Raw genomic sequence first — 22040 nt, 5'->3', positions numbered from 1 at the left:
ACTTCAGCACATTTTATATTCAGAAAGTACATGTATGCTGATAGCAACAGATTGTATGTGTTCAATTGTCTGAGTGACTTGCTGTGTAGTCATTTAGTACATAAATATGACATCAAACAGAGTGATCCTATGATGCGTTTGAAGTGCATACATTTGTATGTATGGGGGCAATGGAGGGGTAATTCATAGCTTTATCAATCCTGACTGTTTATCAGCTAGCTAGTATAGCTTTTATGGTGCATGCTCTGGAGTAAGGGGTACTCTCCTTCAGCTTTGATTTTTAACCAGCATGATTGTACTGGCAGGTAATGGGATAGAATTGTTGCAAATGCCATCGTTCAATGTACAACTCTTGTAACTAATACCTTTTATGGCCGGTTGAGGAGGTCAACAAATGCTGTTTTGTTTTTGTTTTTTCCATCATTCCATTCCATATCATCTTCTCATCATATTGTGATGCATAGAGACAAGTATTAAGAGACCATGTAATGATGTAGCATCAGGGAAATGGTGAAATGGTCATTTCACAGTCCCCCCCCCCCCCACCCCTTCACCTCAGGGTTACCTCCATGGCCCTATTGCCAGTGATGATAATTTAATGGCAGTGATAGTGATTATGATGATTGTACAATAATGAAGGTGTAGTAATGATAGTAAGGCTAATTGTTACGATACTACTAGTAATGACAACAGTGATTACACTGATAATGATTATAATGAATGGAGAATGATATTTCGAAGCCAATGCAGGGTGCTACATAAGCACTTGCCCAATTGCCCGGGGCAAGCGAAAATCAAATTCGGGCAAGTGTTTTTGAACAATGAGAACAAATGCTTGCTAGAATTGGACAAGCCAATTCATATTTCATTTCAGCAACTTTCCAAAACTTACATGAAGCAATGCAATGCAACAGCAACACTTGATTGGACCAAGTTTGTTACTCCATTGTTTTGAGAATCAATATATCAGAATGCCCTGTTTATTCAAATGATTGTGTTTTATCAAGCCCTTGATGTACACATGATTTTCTATTCTACTTCCTTATATTTTGGACTTTCTTTTCTGGCAAGCAAAATTACTCTTCAGGCAAGTGTTTTGCAGCAAATTTGACAATCTGCTTGCCCGACGGGGCAAGTGGTTAAAAAAGTTATGTAGCACCCTGCAATGTACATAAATGAAATGCTCAAAATTAGCTTTTTTTCTGTGCTAAAACTTTGGGAGTTGTATGTGTGCACTTCTCATGCAGCAAATTTGAGAGTATGCTTGTACCAAACGATTTTGCAGAGAATGATCATGGCGACTCTTTGGGACAAGTAATACATACACATCTGTTTAACAAACACACTAGCATTTTATATCACCATCAAGGACAAAGATATGATAGGATTTGTCATTGACATAATTTTAACCAAGAATTGCTCTGTTACATTATGCATTTTGCTGCATCTGACCACACAACTTCCTGGAATGTGTTTAATACTTTCTTTGCAGAAAAGAAAGAGTAGAAGTAGCTAGTACCCCCCCCCCCAAAAGAAAAATAAATCAATAAAAGAAATAAAAATAAAAATAAATGAATAAATAAATAATCAAATGAATGAAAAAAAAATAAATGTCCCATCCCAGACGAGTTCGACAGTTATCAGCCTGGCAACAGTGAGGTGTCTATAGCATCTCTGTCAAGACAGGAACCAACTGGAAATTATTCAGGCGTACATGTAGTTCAGTAGCTGTTGCGGGAAGACAAAACTTGTTGTATTATATATAGTCTTGCTTGTACGTTTGTGTTGGAATTAAGCGCATAATGTATGAGGAAATTACTTTTGCAGACCACAGCTTTAAAGATCTGCAACATTTCATTATGAACCGTCTGAGCAATGTTTGCCTTCACAGTATTATAGAATGAATTTGTTTAGAAGAGAAGCTATTTTTATGAGAAACCTCTTATGTTTCATAACTGAAACTAGTAAGACTGCGATGACAGAGCTTAGGTAATTTTCCAAGTGCAGTAAGATGGCTACATTACAATGTATTTATATGTTCCAGAAGAGAGCAGGTGAAGACACTTGCTCTGGGAGGTCTAAGGTCTTAATACATGTATACCTGTAATGACACTAAAGATTTTGATGTTTGAGCTCATCATTTTTACACTACTGATGTCAGGAATGTTACAATGTTGTTTTGCCAACCTTATACCCTTGTGCAATTGATTTGGCAGTTTGCTGCTTACAAATTTAGTTGTGATGTATTCAACCTTACCTATCAGTTGCATTGTGTGGTTTTTGATTGATAGAAATGTTTGTGAAAACAAGGTACATTTGTAGGAACTGTGAAATTTAAAAGGAAAAAAAAAAACAACTTAAAGGGATTTTTTGACAATTTCAAGTGAATTTTCATGTATCAGTATAAATTTTGTGTATGGAAAACAAACTCAATTTGACCTCATTTTGAGGCTGCCCTATGCCATTGTTATTGTGTACGGACTGAAGGCACACTATGCAAAAATTGTAGTGGTTGTGTTCTCGTGGACTGTGTGTGCAGAACAGCTGCCATGTGCGTTCCGTTATCTCTGTGGGTATTTTTGTTTTCTTTTTGTCTTGTTTTGTTATGCTTTGTTTTTTTGGCTATGCAAAGTCGCAGGATGGACTTTTCCCCATTGATGATATCCTGCAGCAAAGTGCAACTGCCAGAGTGGATGCATTTGGCATACGAAATGGAAGTGGTCGCAGGGAGAAACCGTTGTCCGTAATCCTGTTTGTTGCAAAGGTCGCCTTTGTAATAGTGCGAGGCATGGTTTCATTTTGGGAGGATGTTTACCGGCATAGATTACGCGCATGAGGCCAGTGTTTCAGAAATTCATTGTTTGACTGTTTTGTTGGATATTGGCTCAACAAACTGATATCAGATTTGCAAGATTGGTCATACATCTAGTCTTATTTATTGTTAGCCAAAGAGTTTAGCAGAAATATCAACAAGTGTGAAAGGGTTTGGAAAATTGTCAATAAAATGTGCTTCTGTGTGAATTACATTCGTCTGCTCATGTTGATATACACTCCCAGTTTTTACGTTTACATAAAAGATAGGGTATGCTGACAGTGACAGAATTTGATGATCACCAAACACATGTAGATGGACTAGATTATTAAATGATTACTGCATATTTCCCCAAACCAGTTCGATCGCAGATATTTGTTGCAAATGATGATGTGATATGGATGTTTCGTGGTATTTTGAACTGCGACAATCTCCTGTTGCTCAGGGCATTTGTCTTTGGCTCAAACAATGAAAAGCAGAGTGTCGGCGTATGCGCTAACAAACAGACATGCACCTCAAAAGAATGAGACCGAATGAGGCTGATGAATAACATGTACATTGTAGCTCCCACTGATGAGGAATCGGTACTGCACAAATCCGCTTAATCATAGATGGTGCGTCACGAGGTGACTAACTGGGGGGAACCAATAATGTTCAATATTGTTTGATAGCTCGCGGCATTTCCTCAATGGTTATGGGTACATGACCCAATATATTACGCGCTGGCACTACATATCAGGACAGCATTTGTATGCCAAGTTTTTCAGCAGCTGATATGAATGTTGATAAAAGAGACTGTGTGTACATGAATATTTAATGTTCTTTTAACTTTTTTCATTCCCCTTTTCCTTTCCTTGTCTGTAAGGAAATATTGGATAAAAATCAAATGCGGTGGAAGATTCTTGGCAAAGATCCTTCAAGACAGAAATTTTCCTATAATATCCCAAAACATGTTGCCCAGAGTAGGTTTGGCCTGCATCTGGGAGGTAGAATCTAGAGTGAATGGTCAACACTGTAATAACTGCCTTTTTTCCTTGAGATAAATAGCTAGTCCAAGATATATGCAAGAGGCTTTTGCCAGGTCAAATGTTATGAATCTACCCTGAGGAACCAGTCAAAGGCATTTTCCTCAAATTGCATCTCTACATGTTTGTTTCTACATGTATTAAAGTCAAACTTTCTTTATCTGAAACATTTGTTGTATTTGATTATAACAGCCTAGTCACAAATGTGATAATCATGGGGTGTATGTGTGCAGCATGTGAACATTTGCACAGGCTGAAACAAATTGGAGTCACCCTGCTCATTTATTAGCAGTACTGTCAATTTAAAGACCGTTGTATCGTAGCAGATACCCATCTTTCAGTATTTCAAGTATGCAGTGCTTCTCTTCACATTTTCTGTATGAATTCAATATAATGGATTGTGGCAGCTGGCCACAAAACACTCATGTTGTGTACAGGACTTCTTTAAACTTGCGCACTGATGTGTGAATGCTTAATGTTTGCACTGAATTGTATGGCAAATAAATTGACATTCCTGTGAATATTATGAGGACCAGATATCCCACTGTAGGCATATGCTACATTTATGTACTACTCTGTGTGGAGTTTGACTGCTATCATATCACAGTTCATTTTATTGTAAGATTTGCAGTTGCATCTCCCAGTTGTGCTCGTTGACATGATTTTTGGTGCTAGACTTCAAATTTATACTATACCAGCTTATGTGATGATAGTAACAATGTAATTTGTCCAGTGTAGCACCACCTATTGAATCATTTGTCTAGCTTCTTGTGATTGAGAAGAAATCTTTGAGCCTACATCTGTATTTCAATAATATGCATTGTTACCCTCTTTACCCAAAAGCAATCAAAGTACAAGTATTTGTTGTGTGTTTTGCAGTATTTGTATCTTAACATATTTCATGAATGGAGTGATGTTCACGAAATGAACAACTCATAAAAATGTTGCCATCCAAGCTCAAATGCACTGTTGTTATCATTTCTAAAGTGGGAAAATCCCAAACTTTTCTCCCGAAAAGATAGATACAAGTTATACTTATCTCCTGTGCCATCTCTGGTGCTGTTGATCATGAATTTAATCACTAGTTAGATAGACCTACATTGCGCCAGTCCCTTTTCAGCAAAATAAAAATGTATTATACCTTGCCAATTATTATATGGTGTTGTACTCAGTACATTTCCTGTTGTTAAAACTCACAGTTCTAAGAAACAAGAGCACCAGGAATAGAATTGTATACCACAGTAATCATCATACTGTTTTTATTTGTTTATTAGGTGATCCGAGAATCCTCTCGGATCACCTTCTGTATCTGTACGGATTCTTTATTCTTCTTCTTTATTTCTGGACAAAAGTTGTGCAGAGGTTAGCTCAGAAAGTGCATTGCCTATCAATGTCAAACTTATACCATATATGTATCATGTCGCAAAGACGACAGCTCAAATAAAATCATAGTGATCAGTCGACCGTGACGTCACTATGACGTCATTATATGAAAACACATTTTCATTCATATCTCATTAATGGAATAGAATTGTTCAATCAAATTTACGTCACATATAGTTCAAGTCAAGCGCAATATACGCATATTCTCAAAATTCATATTTATCTTAAAAACGTGCGCGTACGCGCGCGTTGAAATATTTGTATGCTCAAATCGAGCTCAAATTTTTTTTGCACACGTTTCAGACCATTTGGAGCATTTTTTGAAAAATTGAAAAAATTGGACGGACGCGTACGCGCGCGCACATATTCGCACACACAGCTCATATGCAATGAAAATTTCCTGTTTTTTTACATTTATCGGATGCCTAAAATGTCAAGGAATATTTCTACCAAGTTTCAAGTCACTCCGACTCAATATGACGTCATACGGGCCCGTCAAAGTTGAAATTCCGCGCGCGCGTCAATGGCGATATACAGTGCAACGATGCCAAAAAAACGCCAATTTTATATCCGATTTTACTCATTAGGATGGACGGTAACCCCCCATTTCCTTTACATATTCTGAAAGCTGATGAGTTGGACATATTATTTCATGGGTTGGCGATGCTGACAAAATGACTAAAAGATATCAAATTTCTTAATAAAGTAAAAAAAGTAAATTTTCAAAATGACGTCATCAAATTTCAAGTTCACTCAAGCGTATCTCACTTCTCCTTTGCCAATTTACACCCAGATTTCAGTATGATGTAGCTTATTAAATGCTCTTTCATTAATATAATGACAACATTTTGATTGGATGACGGCATCACCTCGTAAAAATGGATTGAAAGTAATATTGTCAAATTTGACCAGTTTACGTGTTATCTCTATGGGAGAGCAGTTTTCCTGGCAGTGAAAATTGACATGACTCTCTTTTTCGAGCACTAGCTCACTTACGCTTCGGTGAATTTCTCCCAGATTTTAGTATGTTGTAGCTGAGACTTTGAGCTATCGGAAGTGTGCCCTCCATTTTTTCATACGATGTCGACATCACGTCGAAAAACTTGGTTGAAAATGGCACGAGGCTTCGATGCAGCGTCATTTTGCTTAATACACAGGGCCTATGGAGAATGAAATAGGTCATTGCGTAGCGCATCCGACTCGTAATCCTAAGGTCCCTGGTTCAAGGCTCACCCCTGCCAATATTTTTTTAAAATTTTTTTAAACACTTTTTTTCTTCTTTTTCTTTAGTTAATCTTAATCTCCCTTTCCTTACTTTATCTTTTTCTGATTTTTTTATGCTTCTCCTTCAAATTTCTATAAAATAACATAATTTTTTCTTTATTTTTCTTTCTTTCTACTACTTTCTGTGCAATAGATGAACAACAACAATGGCTATCAATCCCATATTTTGCACATGTTTAGTACATGTCACGTACATTATTTCATAAAATAACAACTACTTGATCGGACACCATCTTGGGTATGTAAATTAGGGTCAAAGGTCATAAATGTTTCATCCTGTATCTTGGTGAATACATGTCCTATCTTTCCCATATTTTGCACACGCAAAGACCATGTTACAAGAATCATTTCATGAATAATCACTTTTTGCTTAGACGCCATCTTGGGTGTGTAAAGTGAGGTTAAAGGTCAAATATACTTCATTCTGTATTTCCGTTAGTGTATACGGAATTCGGTACCAAAGATGGCAGGTCACACTCCCTTTTCTAAATGAGAATCCAAACATCACACGGCCAATGTCCCGTCAACACAGATGAAACCTGTATGGTCATGAATATTTGGATCAGGACTCAAATCATTGATTTTCGAAGAGATCGGATCACCTAATTTGTCAGTGTTGACAAATTCCGGTTCTAGTTTACTGAGAAATGTTTGGACTTGTGGTGAATATTTCTCTTGACAGTTTGCACTTATCAGTAGAAATAATATAGGATTCAAAATGAATCCTACTGGATGTAAGGATAACAAATAATTGCTTTCAGTGTAAGTGGTATTCATGTTGAAAGAAAAGTGAGGAAGTGTGGATGACCTTTGATTTTTTTTTTTTTTTTGCCCTCAAAAGATTTTATAAAAAGTGTTGGATAAAATAAAATCAATATAGAGATGTTATAGGCAATTCAGAAATTATGTCACACATACGTATGTTAAAAGTGAAATGGGAATTATATTTTTAGAGATTGCACGTGAAAAATGGTAATAGAAAAACTAGGCAATGCATTTTGGTCTCTCTAAGAAATGAAAAACAAGTCTTATACAACTATATTATATGTACAGTATATGGAGTAAATGATGAGTTGGTTTGGTATTAAAGTTTTCATTTCAAATGCTTTTCATGATGGTTAAAATTTTTTGATGAATCAACAAAGTGTACAGAGGTAATTGCATATCTTCCTGAATAAGACAGTTAATTTTGAAAGTAGAAAAGACTTTACTTTAGATGATATTTTGTGTGTATAATAATTTTGTTTGATGTATGTAGTATGCGACTGTAAAACTAATATGATGAAGTACAAATGTATGTAACAATTGCAAAGTTATTTGGTATCATACTTGAAATATGCTACATAAAAGACTTTCATATTTGATATTGCTGTTATAGCAATTTGTGCATTTTGTTCTCCTCTTAAGCTGCCAATCATGTCATGATGATATTTTAATCCTTATTTTGATATTTGAATTTTGGTTATGAAATTTTGATTTTCCTCTTGTCATTACAGCCACACAGTCCAACTACAACAGCGCCCTCACAGGACGATGTACCCCAGGGCTGGAGAATAGAACAGACAGTCACAGGCGATCCTGTTTTTATCAATGAATCCACTTCAGAAAAGGTGAGTCCTACAGATGTGTATGGAGGTGTAGTTCATTACCCTATCGATACCAATGCAGCCATAAAAAGTGGTAAAGGTCATACACATAAAAACAGTGATAATAGGTTCAGAGTAATTACCTCATGCAGGACACAATGGAAGTACACACAAGAAAAGAATACCAGGGATGCCAGCTGCTCATTTTCTGCCATATTTTATGTTGTTTTGCCTCCCTCCCCCCCCCCAGGTTCCATGGTAAATGTGGGGGAGGGGTGAAATATTTTGCAGGGTTTATGGAAAATGAGAAATCCCTGATTTTTCCACATAAAATATGTCCTTTTTGCACTGGGAATACTGCAATGCTGTTTTCATGGTTGGCATCCCAGAACTACTGCTTGAATGTTTTGTGAGCATAATGTTTCAAGAGTTTTGACAAGTATGTCGGTTTCCCGAGTTGGTAGATTTGCAGTGGCAAACCGCAGCAGCTAAGGAAATTTGTTATCACTCTTTTGAGAAGCACAACTTGGGAAGTTTCCATCTTGGAGGCAGTCCAACATTGCATTTGTTATGTGGGAGGCATTTGTTTTGTTTACTTTAAGTTTGCTATTAAATATCAGTTTTAAAACAATTCACAAAATATGGCCTACAAAGTGTTTTTAGCTCAATAACCACAAAGTGAATCAATGGAAATTACCTGATACCAATTAAGTCAATTTTGAGATATATATATATATATATATATATATATATATATATATGAAAGGATGTGTCTCTAAAGTTTCAAAGATGATGGATACAGATTCTTTAATAGATAGAGAAAGAGTATTCCCTTGTTTAGACTCACCCAAGCACTCTGCCTTATATTTCGTCAGGATTTATTTTTGCGAGTACAGTACCATTTGTGAATTTAACACCATGCAAAAATGTGAAGTGTGATCCTAACATGAATGCAAAGGACACAAGTACATTTCTCCGATCACTACTGTATTATTCCATGATCCCAAATATAACCACTTGAGAAAATGTCAGAAAAATCCTGATTCTTGAAAAATTATACTTGCTATGAATTATGTGGCATATGTATGGAAGTTTAATAATATCACCTGCTTGATTTGAAGGGTATGTGACCTAATGATCTAAGGAAATATACTTCATGTATATGAGCAGGTGAATGATCACAATAATGGAAGCCGGAATGTGATTGCCGAGTGATTTATAAGCACGCGGGAGCAATGTGAAGATTTATTACGTTTGAAGAGGAAACTGTTTTAGACAGATGAGAAGCCTGAGCTTAATTGGGCTGTACATACGATATTCTGCTCACACTCATTACCCTTAAAACTGCTTCGATGCTTTCCATCTAGCTACAAATGTATGTGGATCTGCATATAAGAAAAGCAGTTCTGCCCTGCTCATTTCTATTTTATTACCATCTGTGCAGTCTTAAAGGGACTGGACAGTACTGGTTGCGGTGGGGATTCATGTTTTTGAACATTCCTAAGTAAGATAATGAGAAACCTCTTATGCAATATGAAAGAACATGTAATTTCAAGAACGACTCGATTCGACGTTTATTTGATGAAAATTGGTTTTCAAATTGCTGAGATATCCAAAAAAGTGATGATAATAATAAAAGGCGACTGGCCACGTCTTTTATTAGGATCTCTTTGTTTCACCTTGTTTTTGGATATCTCAGCCATTTCAAAACCGATTTTCATCAAATAAACTTTTGATGCCCCTTAGAATTGCATGCTCTTTGACATCTCATAGAGTGGTTTCTGAATATCTCGCAAAACGTTAAATGCTAAATCCTCACCCCGACCAGAACTGTACACACCCTTTAAAATGACATAGAAGGCAAACCTACACGTGTGTGAGACACAACTCGCATAGATTTCATCAATTGCTACTTGTTGTCTTGCCAGTTAATGTTCTGCTGGCTGTAACAGTCTATGTTTGTTATCGAAATATGCATAGAGTATAAACATGCTAGCATGTCACTACCTTCTCCAGAGCATGTATTGGAATTCTTGTTTCAATCCATGCAGTCAGCCAGTTTATCAGTGTGTTCCACTCCATGGATATTTCTCTTCCAGGGACCTACTCAGTAATACTTCTACTTCTTCTTCTTCTTCTTCTTCTTCTTCTTCTTCTTCTTCTTCTTCTTCTTCTTCTTCTTCTTCTTCTTCTTCTCCTTCTTCTTCTTCTTCTGGTTAAGTCTGCCTCCTTCAATAGGCTGAAGATTCTTGCAGACTGTGTTATTTACATTATAATACAGTTTATTTACAGATATTTACAAGCACGTAACAAATATGAAGAAAGTGTCTAGCCACTGTGATCAACCGTTAGTCGGTTACGGAATGATCCCACAGATGGCGCTGAAACAATTTCCGACATACTTTGGCCATTCTTTAATATCAGATGTTGTTTGCAATTCATATTCTGCAAGAACGAGCCATGAGGTATCTTGCCTAATAGGTTCTTATTCTGTTTTGGTTGTATTCCTGTAGTTTTGTCGTTTCAATTGCTTTCTTTCCTCGCCTGTGCTTAGACTTCTGGTTCGGCGCTTAAAATGTCGAAAGGATGATATATTGTGGCTTATGCATCATGACTTGATCACCTACTTGAAATGTTAATGGGACTATTAGTTATGGCATGCATCATGATTTGATAAATGGACAAGGGTTATTGTATTACATTTGAGCAATGTTCTGAGGATCGTCGCTGAGTCTGTAGTAGTATATCAGAAAGGAATGGCCAAAATGTAGTTCTCATACCTTGTTTATAAGATGCATGTCACACTCCCTGGCAATAAAACTATCATGTTTGATGAATACAAGTTGCTTTATCTGTTTTGTGCTTTTTCCTGTAGAGGGGAACAAAAATGTACATCAAAGGCAAAATTTACCATTTGCAGATGAAACAAAAGCCCAGCATTAGTGCTTCAAAATGGTTCTAAAATGTGAGTTAGGGATAGAAGCAACCAACGTAAAAATTTGAACCAGTATAATCCGTGTTAAGTATTGTTAAATATACAAAATGTGAAGAATGGTTATAGTAAAAATGTTTCCATCCATATACAGTCATGGTTTAATTTATAGCAAATATAGAATCCCCTTTCAGTGAAAATTAGACAGTAGATGTACAGTTGCTGCCATTTCATTGGAACTCCGATAAACTGGAAGACTGATCAAATGGTATTACCATAGTGGCAATATTTCCATGACATATTATTCCTGCTTAAAGGTCCAGTTTACCTTTGGGAGCAGTGATTTAAAATTTTTTCAAGATATCACATTTGATGCATATGTGTAGGTTTGTTGTATTACAAAACATCCTACCATTTAAAATTTTTGCAATAAAGCCTAAAATATACGGAGATATCAGTATTTTTCTCAATAAACCATAACTATAGACAGTTTAGTCTTGAAACATTTTTATTATAACTTTTGTTCACATTTCGTATATTTAACAATATTTAACATCATTAATACGGATTCTGATTTTGACAGTAGTATTTTCTATCCCTAAGTCACATTTTGGAACTATTTTAAAGCACTAATGCTAGGTTTTTGTTTCATCTGCAATTGGTAAATAATGCCTTTAAACGGGATGAGACATTTGACAAGATTCATTTTTCATCATATATTCTTGCAAAATTGAAATTTTATAGCAAATATCACCTCACTGAAAGAAGACAAATCACAACAAAATGCAGCCTTTTGGTATTCAAAAATATTTGAGCAGCCGTGGAAACTACATTAATGAATAATATTTGTTGCTGAAAAATGCATTACGTAATCCACCAGCATGCTGAGCTCACTTTTGCCCTCTCTTCTCCCTGCTACATAAAGTGTAACTTGCACTTCAGTTCCAATACAGTGGCTGTGTGGTGGAGTTCAAGTGACAAAATGATGATTTATTCGAAACTTAGTGGGTGATTTTGACAACCAGTGACAGACAAATTATAAGTAATTTTAGAAACCAAGAAGCATTATGCTTTACTGGCCGAAGGCAGCCATGTTGTGGTTTGTGTGTTGTTGTTGTTGTTTTTTTTCAGATAATACGAAATATGCCATTCTTTCATTTTGTGCCTATCAAATCCCTGTTGTATGTTTATCAAAACAAAACAAAAAAGAAAATGCTGTCAAAGCTGATATATATTGGTGATCTGGCTTCGATGATTGCAAGCTCAAGCTCAAGCTTAGATGCAGTTACTGCACTTTCCTTGGCCTCACCTGTCCATGCCTGTATGCCTTCTACGTGATAGCCTGATATATGTGATGCTAGTTTATATTGTCAAAGACTCAACTCCTCCAGGTGCCATGTGTGCAAGTTAAAGTGGAGTCATTCCCTCATCAAATCATCTGATGAAAGGAAGACAGAATTTAAGGGAAGAATGATGACTTTTTTTATTTTGATGATGAACAGAATCCAATTTCCAAGTTACATTGGGAAGACCAAGATCCATAAAAGGAATTCATAGAGTCTTTTGTACAATAGCATGTAAGTGTAACAAAATTTTGCATAAAGTGCAAAAAAAAAAAAGAGAGAAGAAATTGCTTCACTCATTTTTTGTTAATTCAGGGTACAGTGCTAAAAAAGTAATTCAACAAAATGGCAGATTTCTATTTGGTATTCCAGGGTATCAAAAACCACATCATGTCATTAATAGGAAAATATAATACAACAAATTGAGCTCTGTGTTCTGGTCTGTCGTCTCCATGAAGCTGGGTTTAAAAAAAAAAAAAAAATGAAAGGAAGAAACAATAAACAACTGTGGTTGGAATGTAACTAGCAGGAGGGTCAATGTCAAAGAACTGAAGTGTTGGAAGGGCGCCCTCTAGGCAGCCAGTTTGGTGATTTGATGTTTCCTTTCACAACTCTGCAAAGCCGATTGGTACACACACATGAAGGGAATGTCACCCAACTCAAGATGTATCTTACACAGAGAAAGCTGTCATAGATGTGAAAGAAGTAAAATTAAAGCCACCAAGTGAGTTTCATCAAAATCACGGTGATATGATGTAAATTTGTCATCCCAGTGCTGGTATGTCTTAGAATATTGAATCTTTTTGAGATCCCATGAATAAAGCTTTAATTTCCTACATATCATGTCTTAAACTTTTGCTTCATGCCTCCAATGGATTCATATTGTATTCATCCTATCTTCCATTTAGTGATATATTTTATTTGGTTTGAAAGAATAAAGCAAGATAGTCTTGTTCAGTGGGTTTTTTTTAAAAGAAATACTGCAGTTATACAGAAAAAATGAGCTATACACTCATACTGAAGCATTGAACATATTTATACATGGTTAACACAGAATATGAGATAACACAGAAATGAACACTTGAATGACCAAAACTGCCAAAGAAAGCACAAAAGATCGATTTTGAAATAATGCATTTAAGCCCCCCCCCCAAAAAAAAAAGATAATAATAATAATAAATAAATAAATCTTGAAGAGGGAAATGTCAGTATATTGTCAATCAATTTATTTCTGGCTGATGGCATTGCATATCTTGTGGTGTAGAAAATTAAATGACTCATGATAGATATTACACCTAACAGAATATTCACGGCTGTGATATTGCCTTCGTAAAATTGAATACGTCATCATCATGTGGGATGACTCAAATATATCCCAGAGTTAGAAGGTTTCTCTTTCATGCCCCTCCCTTTAGTCTAAACCAGAGCTTACACATGGGTTCTCATTTGGTGGCATCTGAGAGGTGTGTGTCAAATACTAATACAGTACTCTCCGCATAATCGGGTGGGCTCGGGCAGAGCGTTTCTTACCCGATTAAGCGGAGTACCCGATTAACAGAAGAACATGTCTCATCTATTGACAAACACTATGTGTATGTTCATGCATTGTACACTGCACCAAATACTTATACTGTATGCTTAACACGTGTGCTTGCACTGCCATTATACAAACCTTACAATGATTTACACTGGTTTTGATGGACAAATATGTCTTCAGAAAACTTTGTCGTTTGACTAGAGACTCCTCGCTAAGGCAAAAAAAAAAAAAATTGTTGCATTGGCGTAACCCGCCCGACCCTAAAAATTCCGCCGACCCCATGTTTTTTTATTATTTTTTTTTTGCTATCGATATCAAATATCTTGTTGATTGTGATCGCGATCGCACAAACCCAGAAGTGGAAACGGCTCTGGGGATATCGGATGTACGAGGGAGAGATCTAGCGCCTCGCATAAGCCTTCCTTGATCAGTACGTCATCTGTTTCCAACACGGACACGTACTCTAACAAGATTTATTCAGTGTATACGTAGCATTCAGACTGCGATGTATTGTGCACAGTTTTGCCATAGGTTTCTTGTGTGGAGAACTTACACGAATCTGTATATGTGGGACTGTAATAGAGATCGCCGTGTGCGATGAAAAGATGGTACATATGGGTCAATTTGCATCTATCTTATCTAAGTCAAAATAGTAAAATATGAAGTGAAAACATTCAGGATAGGGATTTCAACATCTTTAAATTCTGTGAAGGGGTATAATTCCAGTAATATCGGCCTCATAAATGATTTGTAGAATAGATGAACACAGCACATTCGGTGCAGCAGTTGTAACTGTTTACTGAGCTGAGCACGAGTTTTACTCGTAAAATGTAGGTAGCAAAAAAAAAAAAAAAAAAAAAAATCCGCCCGACCGACCCTATTTGAAAATCTCATGTTACGCCAATGCAACAATTTTTTTTTTTGGCCTAACACGCAGACGTTTTCCGAAATGAAAACGTCTATTTGCGTGCACTAGTCACGTAGAATGTCGGGTTACTTTTCAAGAAGTGACTGGAGGAAAGCAAAATTATTTAGCTGGTGCATGGCCTGATTTTCGTTGCAAACTTCCGTATTGTGAATGTTGTAGCGGGTGAGCTATAGGGAGGAGAGCAAGTGTGTTCAACTCCCGTCTGTCTATTCAACAGTGAGTGCCTTTGCAGCTACATGTGCAATGTTCGTTTACGTGTGGCAAGTACTGTATGGTACATGACTCTTATTGTGTTTTCATGTTTAATCACTCCCCAAATGATCGGTCTTCTTTGCAAATTAAGCAGAGACTGCAATTAGCCGAGGAAAATTTGACATTCTTGATTTCTTAAAGCCTTATATTTGCAATAAAGTGTGGGTAGAAATTAGACTAGAAGAAATTATTTACCCATTTATGCGAAGAGGCAACCCGATTATCAGGTAATTTTAACGTGCATTGGAACTGATTTTGACATTACTACCCAATTTAACGGAATACCCGTTTAAGCGATACCCGATTACGAGGAGAGTACTGTATCAGTGACCAGTGGCTTAGAGGGGCATTCCAGACAATGATACTGTATGATTTCACAACAGGTAGTACATAAATTGATAGTGCCATGCACAGATTTGTGGAATTCATTGTGGTCCTTGAGCAGAAAACCAGTACTCTGAAAATCCCAAAGCATGATTGTTACACTGATCAAGGATGATGACATGGGAGGCCCACATGTTCCAGTAATACAGCAATGTAATTCAGTTATAATGCCACTTGCTTGTGAACAAGTTCACCGATTAAGAATTTGAAGATGTTCTCTTCTTTTGTTCTGTTTCCTTGAGCACCCAATCATGCATTCTTTAAATGTGATGCTGCAGTGTCATCATCCTTGTTCATTGTGATTTGTTATAAATTTTGAAAACAGTCTTGTGTCTCATCCCAGTCACTTTAAATTCTGAAACTGAAATGTTCAGATGCAAAAGTCTAAAAATCATCTGGAGGTCTTCCTTGAGCAATGAGAAAGTAATCAGTCCTTGGCCATTGCATAAAAAGATACAATCAAACATAAGTCAGAAAAATCAGATATAAGTCAGGTTTCAGCCAATCAGAATTGAGTATTTAGAGACTTACGATTGATTTCCTGACTTACGTTTGATCTCAACTTTTATGCAACAGGGCCCTGGTGACTTTCTCTGAATGCTCAAGGCAGAAAAGTATCAATGCTTTAATTCCTGTTTCTATTGTGAAAGAGCCTTTGAGCATGCCATAGTCAATTTACATTACAATTCATGCCCTAGATCCTCTTTCATGTCTAAATGTCAGATGGTTTAGTTTTCTTCCTGTTAAAGGCCTTGATGTTTTGTGATATATGATGCTCGGTGTATTCCTCCGGTTCAGCTTTCAGAATGCATTTATAAACCATGAACGTATAAATGACTGAATCACCAATTGAATAAATATCATGTATATTGTGAATGTGAAGCAAATAATAATGCTCTATTCCCTTATGAATATTGTAATTCAATGCCATCGCTGGCATGAGCACAGTGCAACTCAACTCACCATACAACACACTGAAAGTCATCGTTTTAGAGAATCTCTTTTAAGCAAAATATATAATGATATTTGGAATATTTATAATGAATGCCAAAGAGATACTCTGTATGCATTTCTTTGGCATCAAATTTTCCCTATTGTGCTTGTCTTATTTTACTCTTTTGTTTGAGAATAATTTTTGACTGGACTGGAATTTCCCTTTAACATCAATCTACAGATCTGTCAGCAATGATTAACAGTATCTTGAATTGAGCTGCCATAATGTTAACCCCTTCTGTACCAGGGATTTTGGTCTATATAGCAATGCTATGTGGTTTTCTGTGCCAATCAACACTCAAAGCACACCAAAAGGCTAAAATAGTGTCCGTAAAGCCCGTTTTAACAGAGCTTTTCGAGCTAAAGTTACTGCGACAAAGTTCGAGTAGCATCCAAGTAATCTTTTTTTTTTTTTTACCCTGCCCGTTAAATCGGTCCTCACGTTGCTTGGACGTTTTGGGGAAAAAATTTTGCCGAATTCCACCCTAGCCAGTTAGGGTAATTACTGTGACATTACCCCAACAACCCTTTTATTAGGATGTAACCATGGTAACATTCCTTTGATACACTCAACCAACATGTGCAACATTGCAAATAGAGAATGCCTGACACGCCGTGTGCCATGTGCATGGGATTGTAACCACTGATCTCTATGGAATTGAGATAGTGATTGTAACCACATTTTGCTTACTATTACATCATTGCCTTCCTGAATGCGCACAATCTAGAATGATAGGCAGCGCTGGCCGATGGGCAGTGTAGTCACATCAGTAGACACACCCCCTTTGTAGAAACCTATGCGGAAGGTTTTCAGTGTGTGTCTGTTAAAATGGTACCCTTCGCTCTCCCCTGCTGTTTTATTGCCCAAGCCAAGAAATTTTGTTCTGTGGATGTTGTCGCGACATTATTGCGGTACAGTCTGTTAAAACAGGGCTTGAGACATCTAACATACTAACATTACTGGAATTTGGAGATCTGACAATAGATGCTTTGAACCTGTAAGGAGAAAATTTGAATCATTTCATTCTTTTTCTTTTCTGCAACAGCTTGAAGTACTCCCAGTGTCGACTAGATGTTATTGTTTGAGGGAGTCTGCTTTCGTTGTTTTCATTTGGCTTGTTATGAGGAAGTGGCCACGAGGAAATTATGGGTAGATCAACACAAAGCCATGACTTTATATGGAAAACATACTGGCACTCATTTGAATCTATATACACATTCATATCAGTCTCTTGTTTCAACAAACACATCATTTAATAATTAAAGATACACTATGAATCTGCCTTCTGCGTCATGGAAGACCGTCTGAAATTGGTGCCAAGTTTATAAGCTGGTACAATGTATATTATAAGATCTCGAGCTATGCTTGATTTTGTTATGTTGTATACAATGTCAGACTGGCTGACTTCCAGTTGTTCAATATTTTTTCAAGTCATTATAAACTGCAGTGCTTAGTGCAGTGTCTCTTTGATATCATCGTTCATGATTTGAGCATGCTGCACTAAACCATACAGTTGATGGCATGAAAAGTCATGGGTATGGAAGCAAGACATTCTAGGCATGTCTTCATCAGACCAAAATTCAAACTAGCGGGCTATTTTGCTGTTTAGGACAATAGCCTAATATTACGAATGTGCGTCTTCATCAGCTCGAAAACAGCCCGCTTTGGAAATTAACCCAAAAGTTGACACATGCGTACTTTGTAGCATTTACTTAGCTCGCACAACCACAGAATGCTACGTAGAGTTCTGTGGGCTCAGCACGTTGTTCGAATGAGCGTGCTAATTTACAAATTAGCGCGCTATTTCACAAACTAGACCAAAATTTTTTGGGAATTTTTTTTTTTTTCCTCAAAATGTGATTTACTGAACAGTCAAAGGGTGTGTTTATGCTCAATTTGCGAAGGCAGAATCAGCGTTGTGAAACGCTGATTCAAAACGCTGATTCAAAACGCCGTTCACGGGAGCACTGTTTGTACTCACTTTCTTCGAGCCTTGGAAAGAGCGTTTGCGATTACTTCGCTGACCTCAGCAGAGGCAGGTCAAATTGGGGCGCGTGCTGCGATTGGTGGCCTGGCCTGGGAGAGCAGCTGGAAAAGACATGCGTATGTACAATACATGGGAAAATTGCACAGGCCAGGGTAGCTGGCTGGCCGGGCGCGCGCTTTTTCACGTGAACCGGAAAGGCGTTTAGATGACGTCACTCTAAACGCGTATAGAAACGCTGTTGCGTTTATGCTTCCCCACCAAACGTGATTAGTCAGAAACGCTGATCGTAAACGCACCTTTTTGTGCGTTTTGGATCGGCGTTTTGAATCAGCGTTTCTATCGAAATGAGCATGAACGCAACGGCGTTTTGCACTAATCACGTTTCAAAAGCCTGATTTTGGCCCCCAAAATGAAAGCATAAATGCACCTGAAGAATACTGCAGATAATGCTTTCAAAGGTTTGGGAGGACAAAATTTGCTTGAGGATTGAGGGCCCATTCAATATTTTTGTGGTGTTTTTTTTTTCCCCAAAAAAAACTTGTGACGAATTGTCAGGGTATTTTTTTTCAGTTCATTTTCACAAAAGACATGTTGGTATGAATATTTCTACAAACTACACAAGTGAAATCATGCTAATTGCATTCAGGATCCTGGATTGTGATTTTATTTAAGTGATATCCCATTTGCACCCATTTGTTGGACTTGGCCTTCCAATGCAATGGGAGTTGTTCTTGATGCTTTACATCTCAGAGACTTTGAATTTGTAAGTGATATTCAGTACATGTACCTATCTGATCCACTTGATCATCATTTCCTGTATATCAGAGCATCTTAAAGTGGTAATAGTACGCGCTCCATGCAACAGCTGTGTGCAATATTCATTAGATGCTGGCGGCTTCACCTTGTACATAAACTTCGGGAATGTTTGTGAAGCTTGTTGAAACTCGCAGTTGCCCGCAGCGTGTTTAGAAGCACTTACAAGGATTTTTTTTTTTTCAATTTCCATAATATCCACTTGCCTTGGACCCAGGCCAGACGATGCTTAAGACTGGCTGTGAGTGGGTTAAATAGCAAGAACCTCTCACAAACGTCAGAGAAGGATGAAATCAGTCGCTAGGTCGGCCACAGCAAAGCTGAGTTTGCTCTGATTCTGATTTGAAATGGATGTTGTCCTGTGACTCCTATCCTGTTTTCACTTCGTATTCAATTCTCATCGTTTCTTGCGTTCCTCTGGAGATACAGTTTGAGTTTGATTACTTCCGTGGTCTTTCCATCAAGAATACAAGTTGTCCTATAGGACAAAATACTAGTGTTATTTTTTTTTTCAATAGATGATGGAATTAGTGATCTATTGAAGAAAAAACTTGTGCATACTTCTACAGCAAATGTCACTTTTCTGGCTCATCACATCAAGCAAATAAGGTATAAAAGAAAAGGACCAGGTAGACAGATATTTTAGTGTCAGTTTTGTACATTATCTCTTCAGGACCAATTTCCAACGTGTGATGGTGTACAAATGTGATCTACGTCACTCATGTTCTTCCACAACTTGCACAGGTTCATTCATTATTGCTCGATTATTTTTTCTTGTGTGTGTTGTTATTCTATATTTTCATGTACAAGCATGCATCTGACATGACATGAGACTTTAAAAGAATTTTTCTGAAACGTGTTGCTTGTCAAAAAAACAACAACAATGCAGAATGGCACCATGTATTATTCTGTTCTTTATGAAAAGAGATCAACAGTCCATACTGTATTTGTCTTCTTTGAAAATTGGCCATGCCTGCCACTGGATTTGCAGTATAAATGCCATTTATATTGCTAGTGAAGTATTTCACAAACTGGTTGGTACTTGTAAGACAATTTCACAAGTGGTCGAATTTACGTAAAAAACCACATTGAAGGAATGAGAAGAAGTACTATGATTTTTTTTTTTTAAGAGAGAAAAAATAGCAATTTCTCACCCTAGATGCACAATATGCAATTTATTTGTGTTACGGGATGCAGTACTTTTCTGAGTTGTGCTATTTTTGTGAATATTGATTGACTTGCAAAATAAGTGATAATGAAGACACGTACAGCAAGATATACTGTGTAAGCAGTAGGCGGTGGGGAGTACCTGCTTGTACAGGCTATTAAAAAGACTTGCATCGATGGATGGATGTTTGTTGTGGAAACGTTTAGAAAGGAAGAGAGCCAACTTGAAGACTCCACCAAACCTTGTTTACATTGGCATCAGTTTGATGTCACGTATCTATGTCGCCGATGCAACGGTTATTGGGTGCACGCGCATTTGGCATCTTGACTCTGTTCCTAACTCTGATCATTCTTGATCGTTTCTTTCCAGTGGTATAAAGCTACTCCTAGCGACGGAGACCCGTATTTCTACAGCGAAGATAGATCCAAAACGTGTTGGGAGCTTCCGGCTGTGGTGAGTACAATCCTCTGCATCTAGCTGCAAATTTCACAGCATAATCTGACAGGGAAAGTTAATGAATTATTCATGTATAAATTGAGAAATGGGTGAATCATGGGTCTTGCTTGCAGGCGGTGTGAGAAAAGAGTTTTTTCAAGTGTATGCTGATGACATATGTTGCGGATACTAATGACAACGTGTAAAATTCTCTGAAATATAATGACCATAGCCAGGAGTATTTGAGCTTTTGTCCCAAATTCTCTGAGGGAAGTCGTGATGACCACTGCTTGCAACCATGGCTTGAAACCAAAGAATCAGTACTTGTATTTTTAGGTGGGAGGAAAAATGAATAATTTTTGTCCATGACAGACATGCATTTTGATTGCTGCAAATGCCTTCGTATTTGTCAAGATGCCATTTGTGTCCCCTACAGAATGTGTGGGTTCATTTTGTTTCATCATAAACTAAAGCTGACGCTATGGCAATTCTGAAAGAGTACTAGTGAAACCAAACTGAAGTTTATTGTGCAGTTTTAAAACTTCAGTCACATGCAGGACTATAGAATTATTGCGATTGCTCTCATATCCATTTATTCATCATGCCTTGTTTTCTTATGGCCTTTTGAAAAGCAAGCTTGTGTGTATTGAGCAAACCCCTAACTATGGGCAATCAAACAGTCTGTAGTTATTGCTCTAGAGAACTGAAACATAGTCGTTAAGAGGTTAATAATTTGGATTTGCAGATTTTATTATCTGAGAGTTCTATATGAACATCTTTCCCTGTAATGCTGTTATTGCTTTGCATTAATTTGTATGTTTTATGTCTGCTTTATATGCTGTTGATTCATTTTATGTGGGAGGGAAAATGAATTTGAAATGGTTCTTGTACATGGATCATATTGAGAAAGGAGGTGCATGTTATGCTTATTATTAATACATATCTTATTATTACCAGAATTGAATGTGTGAGGTACTTGTAACCCTTGATTAGATTATGTGATCAGCAGTTGTAAGGCCATGTTAAAGATAATAAAAAGTTTTGGTACCTCAAAAGTTTCCCTGAATTTCCTTGTCTTGGTTTGTGTTTCACGTTAAAGTACGTTGTCTGTGAGAATTACTTGCCCCAAAGTGCTCTCATGTCTTTATCGTAATCATGCAATAATGGTTTCGTACCA

At 37.1% G+C, this 22040-nt stretch overlaps 1 protein-coding gene across 1 annotated transcript in view; it reads left to right on the top strand.

Annotated features, from left to right (window-relative positions):
* The window catches only part of LOC139708871 (uncharacterized), a 76684-nt gene that overhangs the window by 13873 nt on the left and 40771 nt on the right, over positions 1-22040 (top strand). The window contains exons 4-5 of the mRNA XM_071620834.1: positions 8001-8114; positions 20798-20881. Of these exons, the coding sequence (XP_071476935.1) occupies positions 8001-8114; positions 20798-20881 (198 nt within the window). The remainder of the gene's footprint in view (positions 1-8000; positions 8115-20797; positions 20882-22040) is intronic.

Source organism: Diadema antillarum, unplaced genomic scaffold (genome assembly GCF_040938485.1).
Source record: "Diadema antillarum isolate AM-2024a unplaced genomic scaffold, OU_Dant_1.0 seq00001379_RagTag, whole genome shotgun sequence".
Taxonomy (NCBI): Eukaryota; Metazoa; Echinodermata; class Echinoidea; order Diadematoida; family Diadematidae; genus Diadema; species Diadema antillarum.
This window is presented reverse-complemented; position numbering and strand designations above follow the sequence as displayed.